Here is an 18,767-nt window from a genome sequence, read left to right on the forward strand (position 1 = left end):
CAGGAGGGGAGGGCATCACTCCCGGAAACTGCGCGGGGCGCCCCCACCTGCCCTTCCCGGAGCAACCAGCCCGGCCCAGAGCCCTCCATCTCTTGGCAGGGAAGTCTGGGAGCCACAGTCCCCGGACATCCAGCGGGCACCTGGTTGGGGAAGCCTAGAGCACGCCGTTCTCTCCCACTGCCCCAGCACTTGCCCTCCGCAGAATTTGCGCAGAGGGGCTGCTGTTCCGCTCCTGCACCCCCACCCCCCAGACAGCCAGGCCGGTTCCTCCTGGGCCGCCACACTGTCCTCAACGGTTTGGCACCACCCCAGCTCAACCCCCGGACTAGCACGACCCGAGGAAGCACCTCCACGTATGCAGGAAACACGTGTGGGAGGTGGGGGTGGTGGAAAGGGAGCCCCCAACCTGTTTGCGCCAGTAAGGAGCACGTGCCCGGCATGCTAAGCCGAAGGACGGCGTGACCCTTGGTCAACTTCCAGAGCTTTTGATGGGGCTTGGCTTTTTCTAAGGTTCAATATGGTTTCTCGGCCACCCAAGCGCCACTTTGAGTTGGCCACAACACATTTTAGAATTAAAAACACACTTGGCAGCCCCCAAATGCTGTGTGTGTGTCAATCTGCGACCGAGAGTCTCCAGCAGCCTGGCTCTTCTCTGCACGCGAGGCCTGCGACTGGAGTGGCACCTCTTCCTGGCAGGACAGGAGGTGTCCAGCCATGCCCGCCCAATTCAGAGAGTATCTCCCACTCTCTGCTGGGGGGTGCCCTGCTCTTCACAAACCTCAGCCAGAAGGAAGCCGGGTTTCCTCACAGGCCAAAGGACCTAATGAAAGCCACAGAAAGGCGGGCGGGGGGGAGGCTGGCCCAAGGGAATTCCCTCCTTTCTTCCCCTCCCCAAGATGCACTTAACCCACTGCCCAGAGAGGGAGCAAATGCATCAGCCCCCCGGCCGCTTTCTGGCCCCCTAAGCGAGGGCGCCCTGTGAGCTCGTTCGGAGCCAAAAGGTGCAGCCTTTCTGGGAGGTGCATACCTGAGCCGAGCACCGTACCTGCTTGGACCTTCAAGTGATCTCACCAAGAAAGACACAATGGCCTTCTCAGGGTACAACTTTCAACAGATCTCCTTTTAGCCTCAAGTAAACATTTTTATTTTTTCAGGATTTTTAATTTTGTTCCAGGTCTGTTCAGCTTTACTGTGCCACTTGCTGGCTTAAATGCTTTATCATTCACCCACTTTTACCGTATGTCACTTTAATTTTAACTCCTCTGTATTAAAAGCACCCTGAAGTTCAGTCATTGGACTACACCAGCATTTTTCAATCTTGGCTGGGGAATTCTAGGAGCTGAAGTCCAGACATCTTAAAGTTGCCAAGGTTGAGAAACACTCGGCTACACACAAAGTAGAGAGTTGAATGAATGAAACAGAACCCTTAATGGATGACTAGGTGCTCCGTGAAATTCAAAAACCCACATTTTTCAACGAAGTATTCCCCAGCGGTGTCTGCCCCTGAGTGCCAAGTCAACAGAAGGGGCTCTTGCCCTCACACCCCGTGGTGAGACTTGACATGTCCAGAGTGCTCCTCTTATGGAAGAAAATAACAGACAGACTATCATAACAAAAACAGAATCAATTCAAGGAGCACTGTCGGTTAGCCAACCACTGATTGATTGATTATGCACCATCAAGTCATTGTCACCACACAGATAGACCTTCTCCATGAGGATCTATCCCTAACCAGCTCCTTCAGCTCCTCCAACGGTGCACCCGTCGCCACTGCAACTGAGTCCATCCCCCTTGCTGCTGGCCGTCCTCCTCTTCTCTTTAGACGACCATACACCAACCCAAATAAAAGGGGTTCGAAAACCCACCTAGGCCACAGGATAGAATTCGGCAGATTTGTTATGGGAGAATAATTTTTTGGCTCTACCATTTGTTAAGCACAGGCACAGTCTCACAACTAAAGCTCCCCCATCTCAGAAAAGGAACTGCAAGGGCACGCTCACGCCAAAGGGGTTGTGACTCAACCGCCCATTATCTTGAACCAGCGCCCAAATGAACTGGCATGGCCTGTTCTCTCTAACCAGGGACCAGCAATCAGTCTGGCTGCTGCCTTACGGCAGCCAGATCGTTGCCAAGGGCCGCCCTAGAGAAAGTAACGGGAGTCGAGCAAAGCTTGCACACGCCAGACAAGCTGCTTTATTTCAAAACAGAACAACACTGACCACATCTTCCAACTATGCGCCCAGGAAGGAACCCAACCCGAAAGAACTCCCATCCAACACACCCGTTCCTTATGCACACGTGCACCCCCCCCCCGAGCTGGCATTTCTATCACACCCCCAGGAGCGGCCTCTGTGGTGTCTAGAATGAGCTACAATTTATTCAGATTTGATGAGTCCTTCACTCAGGGACAAGCCACCCCTTCTGGGCCTGGCTGAGGGAGAAACAGAGCAATGGGCCACCAGCGTACCAGTCATATCCTGCCAATATGGAAAATCACGGTGGAGAGATCAAATAGCTCCAGGCCCAGACAGGCTAGCTCCAGCCAAGAAGTCCAGGCCACCCCCAGCACAGCCACTGCAAAGCGACGTCCCAAATCTACGAGGTAAGTCAAGAAGGAGGTACCCTAATCAATGGTACCCAAAGCCCTCAACCATCCAGGAGAATCAACAGGCATACGCTCCTTCTCCATCTCCCAGACCCCCAATCGGCAACCCCAGCCTCGGACAGACACTGATATGACCCTCTGCCCTTCCACTGCTAACTCAAATGCTGAAAGAAGGCGCTTTAATGCTTAGCTATAATAGCCTTCTTTAGGAGAAGTCTCAGCCACGGGGCCTTCAAACCACCCTTCCTGAGGAAGGACATCACTATCCAAAGACCAGGTATTTATTTTAAGCTTCTCCTGAACAGCTGAAACAAACCAAAACTGCAAATCACCTTGCACGTGCTGCTGATGTCAACTGTCAGTAACTGAACTCTTGATTTTCACCAACCAGAGGAGGAATTTATGGTGAGCTCGGCATCGTTCGGGACCAAAACCAATGCAAGCAATTTCATCCACAAGGTGACTGAAATCATCCCAATGTGAAAGACCCAAGTCTCAAAATATGCTGTTTTACAGTCAGGATGTAGGACCCCCTAAATGACCACAGCAGCTTAGTAAACAAATGGTGCAAGGGGGCAGACTAGCCACGTCCCTTCCTACCGGTATCCTCTTGAAGGATGCTTTCAGACGAACTCCTCCTCCTCCTCTTCCGTTCTTCCACATGCGAGGCGCCATCCCGGCCTTCTCCAACAAACCAAGGAAAGGAGGCTGACACCCCAGAGGGGCTCACAGAACCACAGAAAGTAGAGTGGGAAAGGACCACCGGGACCACCTAGTCCAAAACGAGGACAGGCTGTGCAGATCTTGACCTCACCCTTCAAACAAAGCAGGACACAACTGCAGCAGCCCTCAACATCTTGGCACCTCCAGATGTGTTGGGACTTCCAGGAACTGTGGGAGTTGCAGTCCCAACACCACCGAACGGCTGTCCTGACTGTGCTAATCACGCCCAAGGAACCTGAGCCCGCTGCCTCTTAAGGGGGGTTTATTAATTAATTTATTCATTTGGTCAATTTATATAGCTGCCCATCTCAACAAGTGACTCTGGGTGGTGAACAATATTTCAAATCAAATGAGAACAGTAAAAGCCATTACAATCATAATACAAAAATTAAAATACACATAGCAGCTGAGGAGAAGGTTACAATCCATGGTTAACACAACCAGGAGACAGGACCCTTCACACAAAGCCAGGTCTTTAGGGCCTTACAAAAGGCCAGCAGGGTTGGGGCCATCCTAATCTCTGGAAGGAGACTACTCCAGAAGGTGGGCTCTACGGTGGAGAAGGCACACCTCTTGGGCCCCGCCAACTGGCATTCCTTGGCTGACGGGACCTGGAGCATGCCCACTCTGCAGGACCAGACTGGATGGGCAGAAACAACGGGGAGAAGATGGTCCCTCAGGCAACCCGGTCCCAAGCCATGAAGGCTTTAAAGGTGACCACCAGCACCTTGAATTGCACCCGGGAGCACACTGGCAACCAATGCAGCTCGCGGAGCAGCAGCGTCACATGCGCCGAAAAACCGACACCATTAACTACCGATGCAGTCGTGTTCAGCGCCAGTGGAAGCTTCCAAACGCTCTTCAAGGGTAGCCCCACGTAGGCCGTCCTTGAAATTTGCTTCCGCGCACTTATTTTTATAAACGGTTGCTTGCTTTTCTACCTCATCTTTTCTGAGAACTCGAGGCAGCGTACATGGGGAAAGGTCCCCTAATTTTATCCCAGTGACAAAGGCTGGGCTGAGAGACAGCGACAGGCCTGAAGTCATCCCGTGGGCTTCCTGCCATCGCTGCCTTGCCCTCTAGACATCGCATCATCCTGTTTATTTTACGGCTGCTGCACACGTTTGTGTCTAGCAGGTCACCTCAGCCCTCCAACTCACAACGTCATGGAGTGGGAAAGGAATAAAAGTAAGTCCGGCACCGTGATCCAAGGCAGCCACCTCCTCTCAGCCTTGGTGCAGAACCCTTCTAGAAATATCTCTGACAATCTACCCAGAGTTCCCTCTCCCAAGAAGACATGAGAATCCATGTGCAGAAAGCAATGGCCCAGGGAGACAGCACGCACGTGGGCAAAGCCGTGCCAAAGACCCCGAAGACGCTCTCCTCGCAAGAGTCCGCAAATGCCAGAAGCTGCTGGCCACAGGGCAGTCTGGTGGGAAACTCACAGCAGGGGAAAGCGAGTCGGGCAGCCCCATTCCCTGCAGAGGAGGGAGGCTGCCCAGCTGGGCAGAAGGGCTGCCAGAGCAAACGGGCCCCACTCCCGTTTGACTGGTGCGGCGTAGCATCTGGCTGATGCGCAACCGGCTGCAGGGACCCAGACAGGCACAGAGACCCCCATTTGGCATTTCTGTGCCCTTTTACCAAAAGACCTTCTTGAAACAAGGCAGAGGGGGACACGTACCAGCCCAGCTTCTGCCACAGAAGGACAAGGACCACACCATAAAGAAACTTCACAGGGACCACGTGGCCATTTAACGAGAAGGAGCAGCTCCCCACTGGAGTCATGGGGGGACGGGGCACTTAGAAAGCCCTCCATGCACCCCGACTGGTAAGTCAAGATTCAAAGTGGTTCAACAGTGCCACTCTACAGTACCGGGCAGAAGGCTGAAAAACCTGGCAGGGGGGCTATCTTTCTTCTAAAGGAGGAGGAAGGCAATCTCTGCCCTGTAAGTCCCTGGCCAGATCACCCCCTCCCCTGAAGGACTCCAACATGAACTTAAAAGAGAACCAACTCTCCAATGTAAACAGACGGCTTGCAAATAACCATGTGCTGCTCAGGATAGGCTGATGGCATTTCCTGCCGAGGCACTGAAACGAAACCAATCCTACTAGCAAAATTGTGCCAACTGGGTGGAATTGCACACTCATCCCACAGCACCCATTCCTTTCCTCTCTGCAGGGAGGAGACACAGCTGCAAGTAGAGCTTGGCCCATCCACCGGAGCAGAAGATCCCAGCCTCTGTCCGGAGAAGAAAGGGGCAGATCGTTGCCCCACCCTGGCCTCCCACCCACGGACTCCAAGGACGTTTTCCTCAGAAGCAACCTGTGGGCGTCATGCGCTTGGCAATACAGCCCAGTTTCCTCACCCCACCCCTGCCAAAATAGAAAGTCAGCCCATTTCCTGGAGAAATGTTTATTTGGAGAAGCTTCAGGGAATGTGGGAGAAGCGCATCAGAGCACAGGAGCTCAGTGGAGGCCAATCAACATTACAAGAGGTGCATTTTCCAAAACACACAAATCCACAGCGAAGGAGAAAACTGATCCACCACAATTCACCCCGAGGTTTAGTCGCAAATCCTCCAAGGCTGGCAGAGTCCCTTCTGCGAAGCCCAGGCAGAGATCGCGGCGGCACTCGTTCCCTGCTGGCATGTGGCCTAGAACATCTGTGGGCAATGCTGGGACCCAGACCCAGCTTCAGAGCTCTGCTCGCCCACTGAACGGCCCTGCAGCAGAGGGGCTGGAGAGAAAGGCCACCCAGGCCAAGACAAGGGGCGGGACACTGAAGGGGTGGCAAAGGGGCCGATCCGGGCCACCCAGGGTCACAGCCACCTCCACGCCTTGGCCCTCGCCTCCAGAGAATCCGCCTGCAATTTCTAACACCAACGGCTTCCCTTCAGGGTGGGCCTCCGGGCACTGCCCCCGCCCAGCCGTGCGCAGCCCTTTTAAAAGCCGCCTCCTCCAGCCAGCCAAGGCCGCTCAGCTGGAAGATGAACGAGAAGAGGCGCTCCGGCCAGGGCTGCCAAGGGTCCACACCCTCATGGGCGGACCTCAGGGACCCCCAGGGACGCCTCTAGGCAGCAGGCAGCCTCCCAAACATGTGGAGGAATGGAACTCCTGCAGTCAGACGAGCAAAGCAGGAACGGGCCCTACTACCCGGGGAGGGGAGAGGCACCTGTTCACCGGCGGGTGCCAGCTCTGGGGCTTCACCCTGAAGCCCTTCCAGCCACTGTTCTTTTCCCTGCCCTGAGTCTGGGAGGCACCTGCTTTGCGTCTACCCAACCTCTTTCTGGAATGAGCTGAGGCTGTTCCCACCCGCCAGCTTCAGCCCCGGCACCCCAAGCAGGCTGCCGTGCCTTGGGGACCGCCCTGATGTCCCAGAGAGAGATTGCGCACAGAAGGCTCCCCTCCCACCTCGTGCTGCTTTGTCTCCCCACCGGTGGGATACCGGCTGGGCATACGACGTGTGCCCTGCGTGTAGAGCAAGCAAGAGCCAACTGTCCTTCCACTCTCATGGGTCAAGGTCTCGGCAGCAGAGACTTTTCTGGAGTTCCAAAACCCCTACGTGCACCCCTGCACACCCCTCAGGTGACCCCCTGCCCCAAGATTGGTCTGAGCGTGACCCCTCCTCTTTGTTACTTCTCAGCTGCCCCAGAACAAATCTCCCCCCAGATTCACTGTATGTACAGACTGCCACACTCCAACGCATCTCCCAGGGTCTTACAATATTCCAATTAAAATCAAAGCAAATACATAAACACACATTTCATTAAAGCAGCAGCAAAACCAAAGTCTATAAATACAATAATTACTACCATTTCTTGGCGCCTCAACTCCAGCAACACTTTGAAAGACTAAAAGCTCTACAGAGCAGCTCTGTCCTCACCGCCTTCCTGAACATCAGGTGAGAACTCACCGCCCAGAGTCACTTGGACTGAGTTATAGCAATTGCATAAATAAATAAAAATATACTAAAGAGAGAGATTCTCCAGGAGAAAGAGCCTAAATGAAAAATACTGGTTCCAGGGTTCCCTCCAGAATGCCATGGGAAAGCGGGGCTCAGCATCCCAATTTGGGACGTGTAGGCTTGGTAGATAGGAGACCCCCGAGTGCCAAGCCATGGAGGGCGAAACAAGTGCCCGAATTGTTTTCAGAAGCCTACTGATAATCAACACATTGATCATCGCATCACTGGCATTACGTGATTGTAGCGGTTCTCACCCACCAGGAGGGGTTGCTGCATTTTGTACCCACAGTAAGTTCCAGGGAGTCTTCAAAGGTAGCCCCATACAGAATGTATGTCAGTAATCTATTCCAGAGCTAGCAAAGGTGCGACTTACTGTCACCAAGATTACCAATGGAAGCTGGGCAAAGGCTCCTCTATTTATGTTTCCCACCTGCTTATTTAGCAATTCCTGTGAGTCTAGAGCTCCCAGTCGTGATCCTGCTGCTTCAGAGGAAGTGTCATCCCATCCTGAATCAGCACCGGAGGACACAAGAGAGTCAGGTGGTTCCTAGACAAAAGCACCTCCGTCTTGCTGGGATTCAATTTTATTTCCATACAGATCCTTACAGCCTCCAAGCACCCTATCTCCTATTCCGCTCAGGGCTGATATGTTTGTCAATGTACTGATAACGCATCACTCCGAACCAATGGACGTGGCTTCACGTAGATGTTCAGCTGCACAGGAGAGATATACCCTGAAATACCCCACTGAAGAGCAACCAATAGGTCAGTCTCTCCTCCAACATCAACTAAAACCGTCTATTCAGGAAGAACTGAAGCCACTGTGATACAGGGCCTCCACTCCAACGCTCAAGGCCACCCAAAAGGATACTATGATCAATGGTATCAGAAGCTGCTGGGGTGCCTAGAAGGACTGGGAGGGGCACCCTCTTCCTGTCCAAGTCCCAACGGAGGCCCATCCACCAGAATGACCAACCCACTTTCAATCGCCTGACTGAAAAGGATCTAGACAATCTGCTTCTTCTAGGACATTCTGCAATCGCAGCCCCACCAGTTTATCCACCACCTTCCCATAAACTAGTGGCCAGGAAGGGCTTCCTCCACAGAAGATACATCAGCACTACTTTCAAGAAGGCTGACACAGCCCCCTTCCCACCCTTTCTGGTTTCCCACCACTCCCCAGAAGAGAGAAGGCAGCTGGGGCACAATTCGCTGATGCAATAAGAGCAGAGAAGTAAGAACGCCTTGCTGTTCTTATTGCCACAGCTTGGCTCCAATGCGTTTGGGCCATTTCACTTGTGGTCTTTCTGTGCTGATCTTCTAGGCAGCTCCCTAAGTAACTTTTTTGGAACCCCTCTGTAAACCAAGAAGACTCCCAGAAGCTGTGGACAGGGAGAGAACACGCAGCAGCCTCACCAACTCTAACGCTTGGCTGCCTCAGTATTTCAGACCTCCACCAGGAACCAGTGCCTTCTGGATTGCTGGGAAAATACCCAAGTGTCCAGGGTCAAATCTCTAAGATGTCTGGAGTGCACAATTTTAGTGGATCCTAGGTCCACTAAAAGGTCAGAAGTGGCAGGAAGCCTCAAATGCAGTAGGAAATGATCCAGAAAGATTAGCTTCAGTCTCGCAGGACGCTCACAAAGGAGAGAATTCTTGAAGGACTCTTGAAGAAGGGAGGGAGTCATCTGAGTGTCCTTCAGGGAAGATGGATATTGAAAGGTTTAGGACAAAAAGGAAGCAATTAGTGGCCCATCATTAATTCATGGAGCTTCCTTTCCATGGCATGGGGTGAGGGCTGTCCTGGGCAACTCTCGATGGGAATTAGAAGTCCTGGCCTGCAAGAGGTGCCAGCAGTTATGTGCTCTTATGATGCCAGGAGCTCTTCCACTCCTCGTCTCACTCCTGGGCCTCCCAGGGGCAGCTGCTTGGCTGCTGTGGGAATGGGCGGCTGGGCAAGGGTTAGGGCCTTTGCCCTCACTCAGCTTCAGGACTCTCTTCATATGCTGAAATCTCTCACCAAGTGAAGCTTTAAAGTCCAGCTTAGGCAGAACCATGATCTGAGCTTTGGCTTTCTCAACTCTGACACATACATTGGATAAATTGTTATTTATTAAATACTTCTGGCAGACATTTCTTGCACCAACTGCTACAGAAGAGGAGCTGCCTGCCAACCCCAGATGGCCCCAGACGACCCAAGTTCAGACGCCCTTCTCTGGGCCAGCCGGGGGTGTCTGCAAGCTTGTCTTCCCCATCTTCTACCTGGCCAAATGAGAGTTTTCCTCCAGTCTTCTCTGACAGGGTGCTCTCTGCTGCTGCGAGTACAATAACCATCAGGCTCAACCTGCGTAACAAGTAGCAGGTTGTCCTCCAAAGCATGCTAAAGATGGCTGTTTTCGAGCTTCCTCTCTCTTGTACTGAATAATCCAGGGCTACCAGTCCTACCGCTTCTTCCTCCATGGGCAGGGGGCAGGACGTGCTTCCAGGGGGTGGAACTCCTGCAGAAATTCTCCTCAGCCCAAGGCAGGCTGCTCCCACTGGTCCAGAAGCTTTCGTCTGTCGTGCCGTGGCCAGGCGTCCCCTTCCCAGGACGCAAGGGCTGGGTTCCACTCCTCTCTGAGATGCCTTTGGCCCTGGATGCGGCCCCTCCTGGAGGGGTGGGGCTCTGCCTGAGACTTCTTAGGGCAGCCCCCAGAAGCTCCCCCTACATTCCCTCCCACAGGGAGTTCCCCCACTAGCCCTTCCACTCAGCATGGGGTCCCTCTGGCCACTCGAATCCCTCCAGATGTGCAGCTGATGGCCACGACCCAAGCAACTGCTTCCCCAGGGCTTAAGCCTCACACAGCTGCTCCGTGCGTTGTCTGTGTGCCACCAAGTCCACGCACCCAAGCTTTGGAGCTTAGGCCCAAACATCTCAAAAAGCGTGGGAAAATGCCCTCGCCTTCCACTCAAGAGTGACCGGCTGGCTGCTACCTCAGCAGAAAGATGGCAGGAGAGAGACAAAGGGCCAGAGGGCAGAAGGTCCAAAGGGCAACTGGGCTGCCCCCCACCCCAAACGCTCTTCAAGACTCTGACTAACAACATCCAGGGATTTGTGACTGATGGTTCCAAAGTCTCGAGCCGCAACAGTTGTAACATAAAGTCCCCATTTCCCACCCCAGAGCTTTTGTGAAGGAACCATGGCCAGGAAGAGCAAAATTTGGCCTGGGGTCAATCCTTGCTTCATCTGCTTCTCTTCTCCGCTCCCCACACAGTAGAGACGTCTTCCAGAGAGCGGGCAAGAGACCACCAGTCAGGCCTCAGCCTTGCTTTCCCCAGAGACAGTGCAACCTGGGCGAGGTTGTGTAAAGTTTGCAAGGTGCCACAACAACAGCTGCAAAGTGAGTTTGCATTTATTCCATGCTTTCTAGATCTTTTGAAAACTCATCTTGGATGAAGACGTACTCAGAGTGCAACTGCGACACAAGTAGGCCTGTACCGCCCTGGATTCCAGTGTGCCCAGAAGCCAGCCAGGGAGGAGACCCCTGGACCACCAGGCCTCTCTGCTTGTCCCCCCATTTCTCCCCATCCCACCCGGCCTCTTCAGACGACGCTTCTAGGCAGCTGCGCAGGACAAGGCCTCCGGCTGCATTCTGCCGAGGGGGGCGGGAGAGCCGGAAACCTTTCCAGCCCCTCCACGTGCAACAGATCCTGGGGAAGATCCCATGAAGGGGGTAAGCGATGAGTGGGCGTCCCCCAGGTTTCATCGGCCTCTGGGGGGACTCCTTGGAAGCAGGTGCTGGGACAAAGACAAAGAGTGGAGGAAGGGAAATAACCGCACCGAGATCACGGCACGAAGTTTGAGACGGGGAGTGAACTATTGTGAAACCGGAACAGAATACAACTATGCGAATGCGTACACTCGGCTTCTTACAAGCGAACCACGCCTGCAAGCAAGCGGTGCTTATCTATGCAGGGACGTTTCCTAACTGAAGAACAGCTCACTTCTAAAGTTAAAAGGGCATCCGTGCAACCGGTATTTCGCCAGGCCCCCGATCACGGCAAGGGCAGCACAAGAGCACACAGACGTTCCTGACCCCCCACACACACTGAGAGAGTACAGGCCAGAAAAGGCATCGTGGAATTGCACGCGCAGTGGTAGGCTTTCTCTTATGCCCACCGACTGGGGGCTTCTTACCCTGTCCTCTCCCCAGCCCAGGCCTTAGGCTGTCCTTCCCCAACCCGCGCCCTCAGGAGCCGCAGTCCAACACGCCCCAGGAGCGGAAGACCTGGGAAGGCTGCAGAACCTCAGGAGGACCAGGACCGCCCTTCCGCCCACGCGCCCACCAAGGCCTCCACGTATTCTGAGTTGAGAAAGGATGCGTCCCCCTTCTCAAGGAGGCCCGGGTTCTACGCATATGGAGACGACTCCCTCTTAATCCCCGTTTAGCTTGCAGAAGAGAAGGCCGAGAGGGGCCTGAGAGCTGTCTTCAAATACCGGGACGTTGCAGCGGGTGTGGCCTTCTTTGCACTGGCTCCAGAGGGGAAGACTCGAACTCGTGGGATGAAACTTCAAGGATGTAGATACAGATGAGGCACGAAGAACTCCTGGACCGCAAGAGCTGCCAGTCGGTGGAGGGGCTTCTTCCCCTCCCCTGGAGGCTGGAGAGTCCTCTACAGGGACGATGTGGGGAATCCTGCAGGGGGCAGGGGGTTGGACTGGTTGACCTCTGAGACCCCTCCCAACTCTGATTCCTAAGAATAATAGGCGTGCTTCAGGAAACACGTGAATTTCAAGGTGCTGAATCTGATCTTCTTTTTGCTAGTGAAGTAAATCAGTCGATCGCCTGGGCAGCCGATGCCCACCATTCCTCTTGAGTTCCAACAGTTCTCAGCTTTAATTCCAAAATACTTTAGGCAGCAGCAGCAGCTGCATTAAACTGTAATTTCTTCTGCTGCGTGTGAAGGTGTGTGGAGATAACCCCAAGGAAGGAACGGATGAGCCGTTAAGGGGGGAAAGGGGGCAACTCCATCCTGGGAAGGCGTGGGAGGGGCAGAGAGGAGCCGTGGTGGGTGTTCGAGACACTGTGATTATTCACCACAACAATAAAATAGCATTCCTGGAGTCCTGGCAGGCTCTGTTTCCTGGCCTGGCCCACCTCGAAGGGCTGACATGGGGCGTCTTCACTCTAATACTCTTCACAACTCCGCAGCAGCTCAGAATTGCGTCTTCCGAGAGAGCTGGAATCAGACGAGTTGCCAGGTGGCCAGGGAGGCGCTCTGTGGAAGCGGGCGAGGGCAGCGGGCACTAGGAAACCACCATCCGAAGTCAAGGGGGCTGGGCCCGGGGTTCTTCAGGGGAGGGGCTAAGACCTCCAGCTTTTCATCCTTTCAGCTCAGCTTTGCCACTAAAGTCCACGGGAAACACCTTCGTGCTTAGACTGGCAAGCCAACTAGCAGGGGGCTGTATTGCAGGTCTGGCAGGGTGGGCGTGAGCCAGGGCCCTCTCAGCGAAGCTGTGTCAGCTGGTGGGACCCAGGACGGATGCTGCCTCCGGATGCTGCCTCCTCTGCCGGGGCACCTGCCTCAGGGAATTCGGATGGCCCCATCTCTGCTGGCCTTCTGGAAGGCTGCGAGGACCTGGCTTTTCCCCGGGCGCAGGGACCGGGACATTAAGGGGCCTGGGGTGAGTGGGTCAGTCAGATGTCATAGTGGCTCGTGCTTGTCTTTTTTAAATCATTATTGGGTGCTGCATTTTCATTTTTGCCGCCCAGGCTATCCCTGGCTGGATGACAGCCACACACATTTGCTAAGTAAGTAAAAGCTTTCCTATTCGCAGTACGGCAAACATGAGCAAGATACAGGAATTCTGGCTTACACCATTCTCAGAGCTTTAGCTTAGCTTTATTTTCCCAGGCAGCTCCAGAAAAACTGGTTTGGGCCTTCCAACATTCCCAGCCAGCAAAACTACCGGAAGGGAAGGCCGGTGTCAGCTGACTGCACGGGCTCTCCAGGGCCGTGGATGGCGGCCGTTCCCAAGCTGTGCCGGCCAAAGGGGGTTAATTCATGCCAGGTTTCAACCCAGCCAGGAAATGCTCCATCCACAGCTAGCATAGCCTTGCAACATGACCCAACAGCACTCTGCACCGAGATAAGCCTGCAGCTGTCTGCGCTGGGCAGCAGATAGGCCCAGCAGAAGGGGAAATTGCAACATCTGTCTCTGAGGCAAGGCAGGCCGCATACCAGGAGGAAGAACCACAGCGCGAGGCAGCCCTCTTCCAGACCCAGAAAGGGAGCGCGTGGCTTCAGCCAGAAGAACGGAGACGGACACGTTCTGCTCAAGGAACAGCTCGCTGGCCAGATCCCAGAAACTCTGAAGTTCGTCTCCAGCCAAGGCTCTCCAGGGCCCTGAATGCAAGGCAGGAACGCTCACCGTCGGAGCCACGCTTATTTTTACCCAGATCAGGCTGGCCAACAGCGCTAGATCTCCTCTGCTTCTACTCTGGGGTTCCATCTGCTCAAGCCCCACTTAGCTCCTTTCTGCAGGACGACCCTTTCCCCGTCCAGGCCCACCTCCTGCAACCCTTCCTCCTGGACCTGAACTCCAGCCCCCTCACAATCTCGGCTGGCATCTTTGAACTGTCACACCCAGAGGTCCAAAGCAGCAGTCAACACCACCATATTTTCTTGAGATCTGCCCAACTTTCTATGGAAACTTCATAAGAAGCTGCAGAAACAGCTTCTTCCATCTCGATGCTATCTGGAAGTTAGTCCTAGTGCTAACCTAAGTTTGCCTTCTTGAAATCTGAAATTATTTCCTTATTATACAGGAGAAACGACCCCGTTCCTCTTCCCTCTTAGCATCTGTAACTTCTTAATTCCCAGTCGACTCTTTCTGCAATATCAGAAACCGTGGGACCTCAGGGAAGGCACGCTCGAGCCCATCCACAGGCAGCAGGAGACGCCACTCCGGACAGATCCCAGAGCCACAGGCCAGGCCAGGCACGGCCAGAGACCGCCTGCGCTAGGTAGGGCCCAGCTGGGCCAGAGGTGGCTGGAGATCAAACAGCCAGCCTTATCTCGAGCGAACAGCCCAGAGTTCACACAATTGTGTGACATTTGGAACAATTGCTTGTGATAAGGCGGGCCTCCTCCTGCACAGAAACAGAAGGGGTTTCTGGGCCAACAGGCGCCCAAGAGATGAAGGCGAGGGGGCGCCAGAGAATGAGTCCTCTATGGGACAAACCTGCGCGTCACCCCAACTGATGCTCTGGGCACCTTCCATGCCAGCAGCAGCACGTGTGGGAAGACGCCCTGGCAGCGCCAGCAGCAGCCCAGTCCTTCCACCACAGCTCAGTCTCCCTGGCAGCCCCCCCTCAACTTCCTTTGGAAAAAAATTACTTCCTGCGCAATGTTGCGCTCCCTTTCCCCTTGACATGAAATATTCAAGGCAACAAGTGGCCAAACAATTTAAGCGCACAGAAACACAGAACAAAAACACAACCTGGGCCAAGGTCAGCACGACGCTCCCTGGATGCAGCCGGTGGGTCCTCTGCTTGTAACAACAGATGCGTCCAGCGAGGCAGAGCCAGTGAGATGCAGCACTGCCGAGCACGGAGAAGGGCGAGGCGTCAAACCGAGCTCTCGATGCCCTCAAACAGGCCTGGCCAACTGTCCCATGAGGCCCAGCGAGGGAGGAGGCACCCCGCAAGACCCACCCCGAGCTGCAAAGTTCCTCCCGAGAGGCCCCAGTTGTGCAGAACCACTTAAGTAGCAGAACCAATCAGCCAAGCTGGGGGGGTTTCAGTGCCAGCTGCTCAAAGTAGCCTTCCCACAACCAGTCGTCACCATCCACTTGGCAATGCTGTCCGGGAACAAGGGGAGCTGACGTCCGGAACACCTGGGGGGCACCAGGAAGGGAAAAGCGAGAAGCCATCCACACAGGTGCCTAAGCAGTATCTTGCCCCGTGGCAAGGCAGGGAAGCCTTGCTTCTGGGAAGGGGAAGAGAGCTGGTGGCTCCCCACCCACCCACCCACTGCTTGCCAGTAGAAGTTTGCAGGGGCACACAGCTCATGCCCCAGGAGTGCCCAGGCCAAGGGCCTTGCCAAGAAAATCGCACCCACTCAGAGGCTCAGCAGTTCTTTAAGGACTCAGCAGCAAGGGAAGGTGGCAGGGAGGGTCTGCCAGAGCCCTCAGAATCACCCTCACGCCATGCGCAACAAAAGAAGATGCCTCCTTGAGGGAGCAGCTTTTCGGACTGGAATCGGATGGGAAGGAATCTGCCCACAACAGCCTTGGCCAAGGTAGGGTGCTGCAAGTGTGCTGGTATCACTGCAAGGCCTTGGCATGGCTCCTCCAGCGGCCACACCCAAGGCTTGTGGGGTGGGGAACCCAGGCAGGGATGCAGCGTGCCCGGTCCCTCGCAGAGCCACACACGCTGCATGGGCAGCAATCCCAATCAGCCCAGTTTCCAAGCCCCCCCCACGAATCCTGCCAGGACACAGCGGCCAGGCTGGCCAGCCAGCAGAGAACACCCCTGCTGACCCCCACAGGCCCGTACGGCCGCCCAACCGGAGCACTCCCTCAGGGCGGCCAGGTGCCACCGCCGGCCACGGACAGGATGCACTCCTCGGAGTCTGAGGCCTCGAGCCTCACCCCTCCTGGCTCCTTCCTACAATGGGGCTCGCCAAAGAGAAAGGACTCTGCCCCCACCGGTACGGCAGGCCCAGCTGCCTCCTGTCCAGCCACAGAGGGCCCAGGACACGGGCAGGCTCAGCGCCGTGCCGGCCAGAGGCCCCGAGCCCCAAAGACACGGGGGGTTCCCTACCCCACCTCTGAGGCGCTAAGCCTCGCTCTCCCCGGGGCGTCTGCAGCCCCGGGGCAGGCCCGGACGGGCAGCCACCCAACCGAGGGCTCCCTCCCGCCCAGAGGCCCGCAGCCCCCGGGCCCCCACTACAGCCTGGGGCCCTCCAGATGCGATGGAACAACGTCCCAGGGCTGCCCCAGATGCGCCCCCGAGGCCAAGCGGAGCCCTCTCTCGCCCCTCCAATGCGTGGAATGCGCCCGACCCCCGAACGCCCCTCTGGCTTGGAGGGGGAGGCCCTTCTCGCAAGAACCCGCCGGGAGGGCATCGCCGCGGCCCGGGAGTGACTCGGCGTTTCGGGACCGCGGCGCCGCAGGGAGCCCCGCCCGCCCGCCGCGCTCTGCACGCGCCCAGGAGCCCGGCGCGCCGCCACTCACCGGTCCGGGTGGGAGCGCCCGCCCTGCAGCAGCGCGGCCAGCGGGACGGCGGCGCGCCCCAGGAAGCGGTCCGGGCCCACCAGCGCGCGCTGCCAGACCACCAGCTGCAGCAGCAGCGGGTCCGGGCCCGGGTCCGGGTGCGGGTCGGGCGGCGGCGGCGGGGGCAGCTCCAGCGCGCACCGCTCGGCCCAGCGCGGGCAGCCGCCCTTCTGCGTGGCCACCGAGGTGCGGTGCTTCTGGCGGCCCAGCTGCAGCGCCACGAAGGCGTCGCCCGGGCCCCCCTTGGCCCGCAGCCCCCGCGCCTGCACCACCGCCACCTGCACGTGGCTGGGCAGCCAGGGCGGCGGGGGCTCCTCGCCCGGGCGCAGCGCCGGCCCCCGCGGCAGGCTCATCCCGGCGGGCGCGGCGCGGGCTCCTGCGGCAGGCAAAGTTTCCCGGGCTCCGCAGGGGCGGGCGGGCGCGGCGCTGGCGCTGCTGCTGCTGCTGCTGCGGCTGCAGTCGGGTGGCCCCGCCCCGCCGCCGGGGGCCCCGCCCCTGCGGACAGGCCCCGCCCCGCCCCGCTCAGCCCTTCGCCGGCCGCGGCCGGGGGCCCCCGCCAGGCTGTCCCGCGCCGCGCTCGCCCGCCCGCCGCGCGCGCGCCGCTCGCCTCCGCGGAGCCCGCGGGCTGCCCCGCCGCGCTCGCCGGCCGCCCGGGCGCCCGGGGCTCCGCGCAGCGCGGAGGGAACGGTCCCCGGTGCAACCTCCCCCCCGGGCCCCCTCCGCAGGCCCGGGGCCACCGCGCCCAGGGCCCCCGGCCACATCAGCTGGCGACGGGGGCTGCGGCCGCGCGCCTCGGCGGCTGGTGCGGGAAGGGTCTTGCCGGTGGGCTCCGCCTGAACCCCGAGCTCGAAGCCGCTCCGCTGCCCGAAGGGCTCAGCCGCAGCCCCGCGCCGCCCGCGAGGCCGGAGGAAGCCGCGGGGGTCGCTGCAGCGCGGAGCTTCCGCCCCCCCTGCCCCGGCCCTGGGGTGGCGCGGTGGAAAAGCAGCGGGTATCGACCCTCGCGAGCAGGGGTCTGGAGCACGAGCATGCGCAGAGCTGTCGTGGGAGCTGGGGGGGCGGAGGCGCCCGCTCTGTCCTGGGTCAGCCATGGGTGCGCCCTGGGGTCGCGCGCCCTGCGAGGGCGGAGCGTTTCTCCGTGCGGGCAAACTTATTCCATTACTTATTTCATGTATCGCTTTTATCTTATCGTTTCATCTTTATAGACCACTGGACCCCCAAATGACTGGGTAGCTGGCACCTGAAACCAGCTGACTGAAAGAAAAATGCCACAGACCGGGAGGGCAAAGTCCAGGAGCCAAACCGAACCGAACCCCAAAGAGAGTCTCCACCGGCACCCCGTCCCCAAGGCCTGGGAGGGCGGCGACGTAAGGGTGGGAGCCGCGTGGATCTCCGGGGGGGGGGATTGCAGAGGCAGGAGCTGCAGCAGAGCAGGCGCCCCCCCCCCCGCACCCGATGGCATTGGTTCATTGGCGGGACCTGGAGCTCAACACCCTGCTGGACCAAGCTGAGCGGGCAGAGAAAACCCGGGATTGGCGGCCCCTCGGATAGCCAGAAGCCGACTGGTAACCCGTGCACCCCGCAAAGCAGTAGGGTCATATGCACATAGCCATAATGTAATGCCCCCATCACTGCCCCCCGTTCTAAACCCGTCCAAAATCTGTGGGTCCAGGAACCCCTCGCCTCCATAGTCACTCGGTCTTGGTACGACTGAGTCGGAGTTGGTTCCTCCCCATCCAGGCCTGCAGAGCCTCAGTGCATCGCTCAGCTGGCCAGAGGTGCAGATGTGCAGCGGGCATCTTCCCTGTACGGATGATTCCTGGCCCCAAACCAGGGAATGGCCTCACCCAGAGCTTTCATGTAGGGGAAGGAGTGTTGAGCCCGGGCACACCGCAAGCGAGGGGCCGAGGGCGCCATCCCCGCCCAGCCCCAGCCAGCTCCGATTCCCTCCATCCCTGGCACAGCCAGGCGTTTTGGTGCATCGCTGGGCTTCTTTGTGCTGACCTGGGTTTGCCAGTGGGAAGTCCAGTGTGCCGAGTTTGAGAAGGCCCTTTTCCCCTTTCCATTTTCACCAGCTTGATACTTCGGCAGCAAATCCATAAACCTTTTTATGGATGGCCAACTGACCATCTAGGACAGTGTTTCTCAACCTTGCCAAGTTGAAGACGTGTGGACTTCAACTCCCAGAGTTCCCCTGCCAGCCATGAGCAGGGAGGAAA

At 57.2% G+C, this 18,767-nt stretch overlaps 1 protein-coding gene across 3 annotated transcripts in view; it reads right to left on the bottom strand.

Moving 5' to 3' along the window:
* Positions 1 to 17,026, bottom strand: part of RAB11FIP5 (RAB11 family interacting protein 5) — a 40,741-nt gene extending 23,715 nt beyond the window's left edge. For 2 of the 3 annotated variants that reach the window (XM_088128723.1, XM_088128721.1), the window contains exon 1: positions 16,513 to 17,026. In XM_088128723.1, the coding sequence (XP_087984849.1) occupies positions 16,513 to 16,904 (392 nt within the window). In that variant the 5' untranslated portion in view covers positions 16,905 to 17,026. Of the gene's footprint in view, positions 1 to 14,775; positions 14,931 to 16,512 lie in introns of those variants that run through there. The other variant, XM_088128722.1, reaches the window with a different exon arrangement.
* Positions 17,027 to 18,767: the final 1,741 nt, after the last annotated feature.

This window comes from Python bivittatus, unplaced genomic scaffold (genome assembly GCF_059951505.1).
Source record: "Python bivittatus isolate LINGU-HERP-01145 unplaced genomic scaffold, Pbiv_v1 ctg000740_np1212, whole genome shotgun sequence".
Classification (NCBI taxonomy): domain Eukaryota; kingdom Metazoa; phylum Chordata; class Lepidosauria; order Squamata; family Pythonidae; genus Python; species Python bivittatus.